The sequence below is a fragment of the Nematolebias whitei genome, chromosome 2 (genome assembly GCF_014905685.2).
Source record: "Nematolebias whitei isolate Nwh7 chromosome 2, NemWhi1, whole genome shotgun sequence".
Taxonomy (NCBI): Eukaryota; Metazoa; Chordata; class Actinopteri; order Cyprinodontiformes; family Rivulidae; genus Nematolebias; species Nematolebias whitei.
This window is the reverse complement of record NC_056499.1, coordinates 19,920,756-19,934,427: the sequence shown is the minus strand read 5'-3', so window position 1 is coordinate 19,934,427 and position 13,672 is coordinate 19,920,756. Positions and strand designations below refer to the sequence as shown.

At 37.7% G+C, this 13,672-nt stretch overlaps 1 protein-coding gene across 2 annotated transcripts in view; it reads right to left on the bottom strand.

The window, feature by feature from the left end:
- Positions 1-8,528: 8,528 nt before the first annotated feature.
- si:ch1073-291c23.2 (uncharacterized protein LOC799862 homolog) overlaps positions 8,529-13,672 on the bottom strand; it is a 5,653-nt gene continuing 509 nt past the window's right edge. The window contains exons 2-7 of one of the 2 annotated variants that reach the window (XM_037697522.1): positions 11,235-11,357; positions 11,010-11,126; positions 10,490-10,546; positions 10,084-10,191; positions 9,197-9,310; positions 8,529-9,100 (exon numbers count right to left, since the gene is read on the bottom strand). In XM_037697522.1, coding sequence (XP_037553450.1) covers positions 9,065-9,100; positions 9,197-9,310; positions 10,084-10,191; positions 10,490-10,546; positions 11,010-11,126; positions 11,235-11,357 — 555 coding nt within the window. In that variant the 3' untranslated portion in view covers positions 8,529-9,064. The remainder of the gene's footprint in view (positions 9,101-9,196; positions 9,311-10,083; positions 10,192-10,489; positions 10,547-11,009; positions 11,127-11,234; positions 11,358-13,672) is intronic. The other variant, XM_037697521.1, reaches the window with a different exon arrangement.

The window sequence follows — 13,672 nt, the reverse complement described above, 5'->3', positions numbered from 1 at the left end:
TGTTCAGTTGTTTCCAGAAGCTGCAGCTGGGTGTGTTTCCAGACTCTTCTGCCCAGTACGTGAGCCATGTGACTGCTCACCCAGTGAATGGAAACACTTCAGGCCACTTTGAGCTGAGCTCACTCTGTGTAAGAGACCGCGTTGTTCTGATTCTGGAATCCTGGCACCGACTTCCTGTTGAAAAAAACAGCCCAACTCATGAAGTGTGAGTCTCTCAATGGTCTCGACTCATATGAGAGCTTAAAAGGCATCTTAGGTTTGCAGTGACGGGTCAGATGACGGTGCCTAGAGATCAAACTACACTGAAGTGGCTTTCAGTCATCATGGTGCCCACTGCTGGAATGAGCGCTCTGTGGCACAAATAACATTTCACTTATGTTTCACGTTTATTCATTTCACAAGTTCTATTTTAACCCTATATTTTAATAAACTTGTCACTTTTTTATTTCATACCTTTTGTGTCCAAAGAAAAGTTCCAATAAACTATTATTTTTAAGCATTTCTAAAATTGTAGCAAATAAAAACAATTACCATAAAGAGAATAATTATTTTATTTATTTAACAATTTGGGTTTTATTGTCTGGCTTTTATTTGAACTGGAGTGTAGACACGCACAATCAAATGGAAGTGACAGTGAGACACGATAATAGTCAGCTGGTAATTGATGCATGATGAAAACATTTAATTACCCCCGACTAGTAAACATACTAAGAGATGTAATTTCCAATAGTTTTATAGCTATTGTGAAATTAGGCAATCACAGCAACTTTAAATTATAAATTTAAAAAAATTAAAAGCATTTTAACTTGCTTATTTCTGCAAGAATTAATTTCTATCTCTTCAAACTGAGGTTGTTCAAATAACTATCTACAACAGGTCAGATGATAATTGTTCATATTCATTCCACAGAACCTCTCTTTAAAATAACCATATGCAATTATATTTTATTTTTGTTTGTTCAGTTATGCAATCGATTTGCTGTAGATTTTTCTGCCTTTAAACATGTGATGTAAGTATTTATCAGTGTCACGAGACAAACCTAAAAGGAGTCAGAATGTAACTCAGTGTACTGCAGTAGTATTTCCATGACACAGTTGTCAGGGAGATCGTTTGAGCGCCCTGTGGATTGAGAGGTGTGGCTGTAACCCTAGAGCCTGGAAGGATTAAAAGTCATGATGTGATGAACATGTGGTTCGAAGGGTGGGCAAATGGCTCAATATGGATTTGTCAACAAACCATCAGCTGATAGGAACCGGCACCTGACACTGGAGACGTCTCCCTTTGGAGAAATACAACACATAGAAATGTTTCCATGCGTTAAATGGCTCTGAAAAGTCGGGGTAAAAACTACAGAGGAAATGGAGAAGTAATATTGGTATACAACTCCTGCTTTGATTTGTTCTTTGCCATGCAGTAACTCAGTTCTTTTCTTATTCAAAATACATACAGTGACACACTTATCATTTTATAGGTAACCTGGAGTGTGTGTGAAGATCTTCTATCCTTACATGCCCCAGTTTAAGCTCACTGAAGACCAGGGCTATTCAACTGATCAAAACCAAATCAGGCCCACAGGTGAGCTCAGTTCAGCCGACCAATGGGTTCATTTTTAAATAAAACTAGATTTTAAATAATTAAAAAACGTATTCAATGACAATAATTGCTAGATGTTCAGCCACTGAGCTCTTGGCTTGCAGTAACTGTGGTCCCCGGAGCAATTTAGTTAAATAGCCCTGCTGTAGACTGACCTTTGACCTCTCCTTAAACGTAACTTTGACCTCTGTATAAGATGCATATTGTAGTAAGTAGTAGCAAACGTCCTAAACTTGCTTTTATTTTAGCCATTGCAAGACTGCGCTGCCTAAGATGTGAGCAGGAACACTGGCTCTGTTGGCTGTAGTTCTATGGTTTCGTGTTGATCCTCTGGCCCAGCGTCAGGCCCCCTCCATAACGGGCCATGGAGATTCTGACATCAGAGCTCAGCGCTCCTTTTAGGCACATGGACCTCCACGTCATGCCTTGCTCCCAGTATGAAAAGCGTGTGATTGTTGTTCCGAATGAGAAGGTGTGCACACAGATTGAACTGGGACTATTTATTCTCCATGGAGGAGCTTTTCGCTCTTTAACCGTGAGGAGAACAGTGGGGGTTTGTTGCTTCTCTCCCATCATAACATGCAGGTAAGATTATTTATTTCTTTGTCAACAACCAGTTATGTCAATATAGTTTAGGAAAACTTTAAGAAAGTTTGCAATCTCTTATGTTCGTTTAATGCAGCTCTTCACTAACAGAGGCTTTAAACAACTGCACATATTAAAAGCACTAATTTTAAACATCAGCTCAAAGTTATTAAAAAAAAAAGTTCATGTGATTTCAAATAAGTGTCGTATAAAAGAAAATACCGCTTTAAAGCTCCAGGATTATCTGACAAAAACAAGGACAAGGTTTGCATTTTGCTTTTACATTTTAGCGCGTAAAAAAACTGGGATCCTCCGTTAAAAAGTAAAATGAAATAAAAATCAAAGCTCAGGAGCCATCAAGACATTTTAAATCTTGTATCTATTTTAAAAAATAGTACAATACTTCAAAAGTAACAGTGCAATTGAGAAATGGGCATTATTTTTAATGCTTGTCATTTTATGCCCCCACCATCACAATTTTTTATTGGAAATTCTGCAGTTTGTTTGTTTGTGTTATTTCTTTGCATCGGTGAGTTTTAACTCACATTCAAGGATGAAAATGAAACTTTGGTGACTAAATTTACCAAAAGTGTTTCTGAACAATTATAAAGTTGAGTTTATTTGAATTGTACTGGCACTAAAAGGTCTGCAGTTATTATTATTCAGGCATTTATCATTAAGTTAGATTAAATTTTAGACTTCAGGTTGTAGACAAACATGTCTCTTAATCTTTAATGAACTGTTTTTAAAGTAATTTATACACCGAGCAGTCTTGCAATGAAAATCTGATATTGTCCTACTGATATGTATGGTAAATAATAAAACACAAAACTGTGTGGTCTGAAAGCCGCAGAGAGAATATCAAAAACTAATCTAAAACTATTTCATTTGGTTTAAAACAAGCGTCAACAAGTTGCACTAATAAACAAATTGCTTTCATCAGTATTCAAATAAAATGTTTCAAATCGTGAAGTCAGGACTGGAAACAGAAAATCCATTCGAGTTTCTAAAGCCAACATCAAGATTTTATTTTTCCGTTTCTGGATTGAAAGTAAAGTGACAAACAGAAAGTGATGTTAAAATCACAGCAATGTTTGAATGTGTGTTTATTTATTTCAAACACCAAGTCTGAAGCCCCATAAAGACTTTAATCTTTGACAGTTTTAGAGAAAGTGGCTGTCATACTGTGATGATGGCACGCAGAGGTTTCACGCTGTGATGTGTAGCTTCTGTTTACGCTCCTCCAGGTGACACTCTTTGCACTGAAAGACGGTCACCACGCAGCATCACTGCTGACACATCTGAACCTTCAGCGAGAGCAGGGCCAGTTCTGTGACTGTGTCCTCAGGCAGAGACAGAACTCAGGTCAGATCTACCCTGCACACAGGTAAGATTTTCTTATAATAATAATAATATTATTAATAATAAATTGCTTTAAAGTGTCTGCACATCACAACACATGTTGATTTGTACCCTCCAAGGTGTGTTCTGGCAGCTTCTAGTCCAGTGTTGGCATCCATCCTGCTCTCTGCAGGCGCCCTGGTGGACCTGCAGGATCCATGTCTGTCTGACGCTGTCCTAGCATCTGTTCTGGACTACATTTACACCGGGGTTCTGCCCTGCTCTCTAAACCAGCAGCAGTACTTCAGACTGCTCACTGCTGCATGTCACCTGCAGATGAAGGAACTGCAGGAGGCTCTGAGGGCAGCCTGGAGACGAGTGACTACTGAAGAACATGGAAGTGCTTCAAATGAAGCTGATTCCTTCAAAGATATTAAAAACACTGACAAAACTGATCGGAAGACCTCCAGTGATCTTTCATTATCCCCCAAAAACGAATGTTTCAGAAGACTTGAAACAAAAACAAAGCATTCGCCTGAGGTTGCCACATTTGAAGAGGCCCAGAAGAATCGAACCAGTTTTAATTCCAGCAAAAAAGACAACAAATGGAGTCTGGATGATAATGAGCCAAACCACCACACCAGAACAAATGCCAACACTTTAAATACCTTCTGTGTCATTAAAAGCAGTGGGAGAGTTAACACAAGTGATGAAAGCAAAGTAATCTACTCGAAACAACAGAACTTCATGCTAAATAATCCAGACAGTACTGAGGTCCATGTCACTCCTGGAGTGAACCAAGAAGTGCACGGATACCAGTGCCATTCAGATGGCTTTGTACAACTAAAGGACTGCCAGGGCAGCACAGAAGAAGAGCCTCTGAGGACATCTAAATTAAAAAGAAGATGCTCTTCTACGTCACAACATAAGTGTTACGGGGCCGTGCCTGTCATCTGTCACAGCAGTGGAGCAGCTGTGCTGCAGCCTCCTGTCAGCTCCAGCATGGCTCTCGTCTCACTCTCCTCCAGCACAGACAGTGACGGCGCCATCAAAGGTACAACCACTGAGCACAAAGATCAAGATGAAGAACACAATCAGGACAACAAAAATCACTCTCTGTGTGTTCATTCTGAGCTGAAAGACAACAGCAGCGCTACAGATGGATTTGTTAGTAACACTGGCAGTAATGATCATAACGGTCAGCATGCTCATTGTGACTGCCCACAGAGCAACACCAGTTTGGCGCTGCAGAATGAAGACTGGAGCGAAGGTGTAAAACGCCAAATGGAAAGTGATTTTGATCATTTTTTCTCCAAACACCAACGTTTAGATTGTTCTGAATGTCACAATAAGTCACTGGAAACAGCTAAAGAGGAACAAGCTAAAGACTTGAGAAGTGTAGTTTCACTTCCTGCTCAGGGCTCAGAGGCAGGAAGTGATTTTCACTGTGAACAGCATCTCGATGTGGAAGCGAAACAGGAGCACATTTTCTCCATCCGGTTGCTTGCTGAAACAGACACAGAAGACAGTAACCGTAAGCCCCATAGAAACACAAACAGTGCCATTTCTATCCGGTATGAATACAAATCAAGCAGCACATCCACCTCATCAGAATCAGGTTTGGATGATAGCTTTGCCTCTGAATGTTGCACATCTTCAGAATCTCGAGAAATCTCAAGCTCGAAGACCACAGAGTCATGCTTATCTCCAATGACCCCTGCAGAAAACTGCACGTCTGACCCCACAAGAGAAACTATCGGTCAGCCATACCACGGACACCTTCATTATCAGTACCTCCCACACCAGGACACACACTCATTGATCCAAGACTCACATTGCAGATACTCTCAGCACAGTCGCACTTATAGTTTAGATGATTCAACCGATGAGGAGGAGGCTGGTTCCTTGGACATGAAGCAACATATTTCCACAGAGAAAACCAACCAGGTTCTCGTGCTAGACGTTATCTCCAAACCTGTTGAGCTGCCTTGCAAACACAAATCTGATACAGAGGAGAAATGGGTCATAAAAAGCAACAAAGAGTCTTCTGTTTCCAGGGTTGAAGGTTTTGATGAGACTCACAAACAGAGGAAGGATGACGAAAGAAACTCTTCAGACGAGGACCAATGCGGGACAGAAGCTCAGGCTGCGCAAAAGCCTGCCGTTATGAACGTTTCCAAGACCATAACCTGGCCAGTCTGTCCAACTCCAACTGTAACAGACTCTGGGCAAACCTCCCTTCCCTCCACTTTGTCTGCTTGTGTACCTTCCATCCTTCTAGCCAGCATGCCAGGAGAAAGATCTGCAGCTTGTCAGCCTTTTCAGTGCTCTCTCTGCGATCGTTCCTTCAGCCAGCGAGGCTCTCTGAACAGACATGTGCGAAGCCACCTCGGTGTGCGACCCTTTCCCTGCCCCTGCTGCCCCATGACCTTTTCACGTCAGTACCGTGTCACAGAGCACATGCGGGTTCACCAGCGCTGCACCCTTGGAAATGGCTTCCAAAAGCCTGTGGACTCCTCCAGTAAAGACAACGAAGAAAGAAACTAACATGTTTCTTACTAAAGGAACAGGAGGACATCTTGTTTCTACCACAGATGTGACCTGAACACATACATGACTTTTCTCTATAGCTTTTTGAAAGTTTAATTTATTGTATCTGTGACTTTAAAAAATGCAACGTTATCTCTGGATTTTTGCAAAAAAATTGTAGCAATGGGTATTTTGTTCAGATTTGGAAAACAGAACAATTTGCTTCAGGAGTTAGTTGGTGTACACCTGATGTATCATTGAATATTTTGTTATTGAAATATTTTTACTATTATAGATATTGGCAGCTATTTTTTTTTATGCTCTAATATACTTAGAAATGAGCTTTTAGCCTTGCAGGTAGTAAGAGAATGGTTATATTTGACCGTCTCTGTTGGGTGAATAAGTCTATTTTTCACCCCCTGACTGTTTTGTATGCCACAGAGACCATAAACATCAGCTTAGAAAAAGTATTTATATTTGAAATATTCTCTTATAACTACAGAACTCAACAGAAGCTTAAGCTCACTTCAACTTTGACAAAAATATAATTAAAGGTATCACTATGGAGGATGGAATGTGACTAAACAAAATAAACACATAATACATACATAGCAATTAAATGTATCATTTAATTATTAAATGCATCATTAAATCATTAAAGGGAGCTGCCATGTTTGAACTGACTCCAGACCAAAGCAATGGATTTCACATGCTCAGCGTCAGTCCCGCCCACCGAGTTTGACACGTGAGACTGACAGTTCATATCATTTCATGATGACGCTGGAGGGTATAATGTGACAACATTAAATAAATAAATCATGAAATAAATAATTTAATTGTGTATTTAACGATTTAATGATGTATTTAATTACATGATGCAATTTCATTATTATATATTTATTTGTTTCATTTAGTCACTTTCCGTCCTCCATATACCAAAAAGTTGTTTTTAGTTTTCTTCAGTGTTATGCAGAGAAAGGATTTAGATGGATCTTTAAATTCTTGCTATCCTCACGTTATCGTGTTATCCTCTAAAGTTAGTAATTGTCATAGCTGTTTTATATCCTTGGGGCATCAGGTTTTATCTACAGATGTATAAAATGTTGTCATGTTACTGTGATGTCCATTCAAGATATGATCTGTTGTAGCTTTTGTTTTTTTCAGGTTCTATAATGTACCCACAACACGTCGAGGCATTTTCTATTTCACTTATTTGCCCGTTTTTAAATGATATTGTGTAACTTAAAGCTCCATACTTCCTGTTTACTGAGAAATATTTGAGTATTTGTTGTTACACATCTGTATGTTGTGTGTCAGAGTATTTTTGTGAATGTTTACTTTTGGCTTTACCTGATTTGTTATAGAAGGATAAAATTCAAGTTTACTTGCAGTTTTTAAAATAATGTTAATTTTTTTTGTCTTGAAATTTGAATAAAGCATTTTTTTACACTCACACACATATTGTGCCTCTACAAGCAGCTGCTGAGAACCTGGAAGAAATACTCAGATATTTGTAAAGAAATTCAGGTTCATAAGCAGATTTTATTTTTTTATTTTTTTTGACGGTAAGCAATGTTACTGTGATATCAGTACACACAACTGACATGATCACATTAAAATATTCCATTTGAATGGAACCAAATATACAAGAATGAGGAGCGATGGTTTAGTTTCTTTGATTAACACAACAAAGTGGAAAACAGTTTTTGTGACACGAGAAATACAATAAAAAAATCTCAAAATCCAAATAAATACTGTTGCCCTCTTTTGAAAATAAATAAATGCATAGACCTTGACCTCTTGACCTTGACCTCTCTAAGTGGCTTCAAACAAATGCTAAGTTCATGGCAAAAACCAATGCAGACATGTTCCTGTTTTTAGTATTTACGTGTATTGCATATAATGTATCTGTTTTTGTTTGTTTTTCTTTTTTTTTTAACTTAATTTTCTTTCATTTATTATATTTTTTAATTATTTTAAGCCTTCTTTTAAGATTGTCTACTGTTGTCATCATTTTTTGTTTAAAACAGGTCGCTCTTGTAAATGAGTCATCGAGGCTCAACGAGACTAATCTGTGTAAATAAAGGTTGAAGTTGAATAGCTGCAAATCTTTTGGTGATCGATTGTTTGAGTTTAGCACTTCTAGATACTAGTTATGTTTACTCCTGAAATAAAATGAAATTGAGGTGTGGTCATTGACAAGGCTTTTTCAGGATCTTTCAATGACACCCCCCCCCCCCCCCCCCCACTTCTCCATAAACCCTTTAGTGTCTAAGTCACAGTCCATCTGAATGGTGACCTTCTGGACTTGTGTAACTTCCAAAAGTAACTAATTTAGTATTTAAAACAAACAACAAGAAAAAACAGTAACTAGACATACAAGATTTTTCTTTATTAAAAAAAAATTACAATTTTTCTCAACATTTTGGACATTTATGAAGTCATTACATTATTAAAATATATCAACTATTTCTGTCACATTTAGTTAATAGTTTTTGACCCATGATCAAAGACCTAGAATCCTGACAATTACCAGATGTATTTTATTAAAATAGGAAAACAACAAACAACAACAAATAAGTGTGAATTATCTGTAAGCAATAAACTGTATCATTACATGTACAATGAGTAAAATGCCAAGTTATGATTCACGTTCACTTTACACTGTCAGTGTTCCCTCAGTTTAATTGTTTCCTTTAGTAACGGGGCTGCTTCAAACGTTCACATGCACTGCAAATAACAAGAGGACAAAGGTTGTTTAACTACAGGCTGCAGTTAACTACATGTGCTGGGAGTAAAGTTTGTTGATTCTGAGCGCAGATGTAAAAACAGTTAAGTGTTATGAGGTTACATGGTTGTAGCTGAACTAACAGCACACCATATACACTTCAGTAGCATTAGTTGTGTATACAATAAAGAAAAGTGGTTCATATTTAGCAATCTACAACTAAACAGACACATGTTTGTATTGTTTTTTTTTCTTGCTGCTTAATTTCAGATCTTCTTCTTGTACTTGTCATTCCACTGGTGTCATATTCACCACTACAACAGCCTAAAGAGAGAAACAAAGCTTAATCCATCTGATTGTCGTATGACTGATAAATTTTGCACCTTCCATTAGAAGATGGACAGCTCTACATGTTTTTACCTGAGTTTTTGTGGAGCGCAGAGCAACCCCTGCGAACACTGACATGATGATAAAAATCACTGTGCCAACAACAATGTAGACCAGAACCACCACTTCTATGGTCATACCCATCACCTGAACAAACACAAACAGTCACACATGCCGACATGTAGTAAAAACACTGGGAAATTATACAAATGGGGTCATAATCAAATAAAATCTCTTTTTTTTTTTATTTCAGAGAGATGTGGAATTTTATTTAAATAGCTTTTTTTCTAATTAGAAAAGTTTTATTTGGACGTTTCCCAAAGATATTCAAGACAACCAGAGCAAAAAAGTTTGTATTTTATGCCAAACTATAAGGTGCAAACTGTAAACCTGTGCAGATTGTTTATTATAATAGAGTGGAAAATTACTGATGGGGATGTAAAGGTCATGGATGTTTTTCACTTATGTCAAATGCTGCATAACCCAGCCTGCAGAAGCACGGAGCCATTCACCTCATGAACTCTGATGCCTACAACTACTGGGAGCTATGAAGCATTGTCTTGAGCTCGCCTCTGTCTGATAACAGGTATTTAAGCTTTGGTTAACTCTTTCTTTGTGAGCAGACCTTGGAGACGAAGCGCCATGTAACATTTTTGATGCTTGTTTTTCAACTGCTGCTCCATCTTGCACGATTAAACCTGGGCTAAGAAGAAAGATCCCCTTTCCTGTGTGGCTTATTTATTTAATAAGCTGATGATAGGATAATTAAATTACCCAACAATTACCTTGACTAAAACAAAACTGCATTGGATTTGGGATCAAATACCAAAAGAACACAATTCACAGATTATAATAAATATCATAGTTACATTATAATATGACATCCATAGTGTGTCTGTGTTTGTTTTGTTGTAACTAACTTCATACTCATGCATGTCAATATAAAAGTGGAGGTCTCCCAGGATGCGGATAAAACTCCAACATGCCCCCAGGATGGTCACAATGCTCAGAGCCAAAGATATGGTCACCTGCATGCAGGCATCGGGTGAGAGAGATGACAGAAGAGACGGTGACTGATCATTGAACGTATGAACAACAGCAAAAAACACACAACAACCTAATTTAACATCAAGTAGCCAACAAATTAAACTAACTGAGTTGTTATTTAGAAACACCTCTTTTACTTTTAGTTGAAAAACATGCTTACATAAAATATGAGGAGAATATTTCTATTAAAACAGCAGACATAAAGGGTTAAACATTTTGTTCAGCTTCGGACGTTTCAAACAAGAGGTCTCTGATCTGAAAATATGAAGCAGAGCTTACTGTTTTCTTTGTGAGGTTGTGCGCTGTCAGAATATACAGAATCCCGCTTACAATGAACTAGAACAGGAGGAGAAAGGAAAAGACATTCTTCTGAATTAAATATGAACAAGAAAATCTGTTGCCTGCATGTGCTGTGCACCACCAACAACAAAACAACTACAGAGACCACCAGTTGATTTTTTTTAATGCGCCACAATACCATCTTCAACCTGAGTATGTTTTTGTACTTAAAGAGACACTTTTACCATATTTTTCACACTATAAGGCGCACCGGATTATAAGGCGCATTTAGCAAAACAAAATAGATAAGTCAAACTTTATTCAGCTCATTCACAATAACACTCAATATTGTTCTGTTGTACCACATAAAATGGGTTCGAGGTCTGTAAGCACAAACTGAATAAATACATGTGGCGCACTGGATTATAAGACTCACTGTTGATTTTTGAGAAAATTGCAGGATTTTAAGTGTGCCTTATAATCAGAAAAATATGGTACATCATCCTGATGAGTTACGAACCAGTACTCCCAGGAATATGCTAGGTGGGATGACTGCCCACATGTAGCCCCTCCAGTGACCCGTGGTGATGGCAGCAGAAACAACGACAAAGCTCGCACCCATGATCAGCACAATGGTCTAGGTGGGAGAAGTTCAGAATAATGTGAGAACCTCCAGACTGTTTTTTAAACAACATTTATCGTTTGTTCACAGCAGAGTGTGTGGATGTGTGTGTTTGTGTCTCACGCCAGTAATCTTGGGTTGCCCTTTTAAGAAGCGGTGTAAGGGTTTGCTACCTCCCACTGGGATTTCCCCGTGAGCTTCATTGTTCCCATGTGGCTCACTGATGGGTAGAAGCTCAGCAGACATCTGAAACACACACACACGCACGCACGCACGCACGCACACACACACAGAACAAAACTGAACTGGCATCATGAAGGTTAGCTGAAGTCTATATAAAGACATAGATATGTATGAGGTGCCGTTTGTGAGGTTGCACAGTCAAAAATTAACACCAGTATTTTGGTTTATTTAGCTTTTAATAAGAAAAAAATAGTTTTTATTTTTCAAAGTCATAATTTCACCATGTTATTCATACATTTATAAATATCATAGTTCTCAACTAAATATTTAATTCACAAGATATTTAGTTTACAAACTCAATACTTACCTTGCAAGTTAAATATTTAGTTAGTACACTAAATATTTAGGTGTGAATTAAATATTTAATTTATACCTAAATATTTAGTTAGTAAATTAAATATTTTGGTATAAATTACATATGTAATTTACAACTTAATATTTACTTTACTAACTAAATATTTAATTTCTAAGCTAAACATTTAATTCCTAAACTAAATATTTAATTTGCTAACTAAATATTTAGCTTGAACCTAAATATTTAACTAGCAAGTTAAATATTTAGCATAAATTAAATGTAAATTAAATATTTAATTTATACCAAAATATTTAGTTTACTAACTAAATATTTAACTTGCAAGTTAAGTATTTACTTTGTAAACTAAATATTTATCATGTACATTAAATATTTAGTTGGGAACTATGACATTTATAAATGTATGAATAACATGGTGAAAATATGACTTTGAAAAAACCCTTTTTTTTTTCTTATTAAAAGCTAAATAAACCAAAATATTGATGTTAATTTTTGACTGTGCAACTTTTCAAACGCACCCCATACATATGAAACAGAATGCACTGTAAGAATTGATTTTATGTTTACTTTGCATCCTTTACATTTCAGTACTCTAAAGCAATAATTCTCACATGGTGGGTCACAACGTAATGGCATACTGTTTTTCTGTTCTTCTAGATCAGGTTTACACTGCACCATCTTTTCATTTAATCCATCTGAGAAGTTGAAAATCTTCTTCAATTTGTTTCAAGACTTGACCTTAAGGGATGATGGTGCGTTCTGATTGAAAAGAGGGACACACTGTTGAAAGAACCATTGCTCTAAAAGTGGTGGCTGTGAGGTGGTAGAGCAGCCAGTTTGGGACTGGAAAGTCACAGGTTCAGTTTCCTGTCATGAGCTCATGTTGTGGCGTGCTTAAGCAAGACTCCTATTTCCACTGATCCCCAGGTACTTAACTAACTGCCTGCTCTTCCACTTGGATGTATTTTATATGTGATAGTTCAAGTGCAGAGCACAGATTTCATCTTTGAATGGCAGCAGCATATAATGATAACAACACAGAACACTTTGTTCTTGTTCAGAAAAGAGGGAAGAGAAAACCTAACATGTAAAATTAAACTTTATGGAACACAAGTACGTAGAAAACCATGACTTGATTCTGTCCTTCTTAGTAACATAAATAAAAATCAATCAATCAATCAGTACATATTATATTATAATATATGTACTGTATATGCATTATTTTCATTTCAGTTTATTTATATAGCGCCAAATCACACAAAGTTGTCTCAGGGCACTTTACAGGAACATTCACATACATAAAAGCCAATTAGTAAAGTTCTCTATCTAAGGAATCCAGCAGACAAGTTGAATCTTGGCTTCGTTGCAGTCTCCCATCCTGAGCAAGCACAGTGGCAACAGTGGAAAGGAAAAACTCCCTTTTAGAAAGAAGAAACCTCCAACAGAACCAGGCTTAGGACAAGAAGCCATCTGCTTTGACCGGCTGGTTGAGAGGACAGGAAGGAGAGACAGACGAACATAGAATGGTAGGTATTATGTGGACAACACGGTAGCACAGTTGGTAGATCTGCTGCTTCTCAATGAGCAGGTCACCCCGATTCAAATTCCGACTGGAGGCCTTTCTGGGTGGAGTTTGCATGTTCTCTCCGTGCATGCGTGGGTTTTCTCTGGGTTCTCCAGTTTCCTCCCATAGAACAAAAACATGCATGTTAGGCTGATTGTTAACTCTAAATTGTCCCTAGGTGTGAGTGAGAGAGTGAATGGTTGTTTGTCTCATTTTTCTATGTGTCCCTGTGATGGACTGGAAACCTGTTCAGGGTGTCCCCCGCCTCTCGCACAGTGATAGCTGGACATGGGCACCAGTGACTGCTGTGACCCCAAAAGGAGAAGGGGGTAAAGATTCATTCAACCTTTATTTAGACAGGTAAATCCCAGTGAGCCTCGAGGACTCATTTACAAGAGAGACCTGATTTCAACAAAAAGTGATGAAAAACAATGGACAACA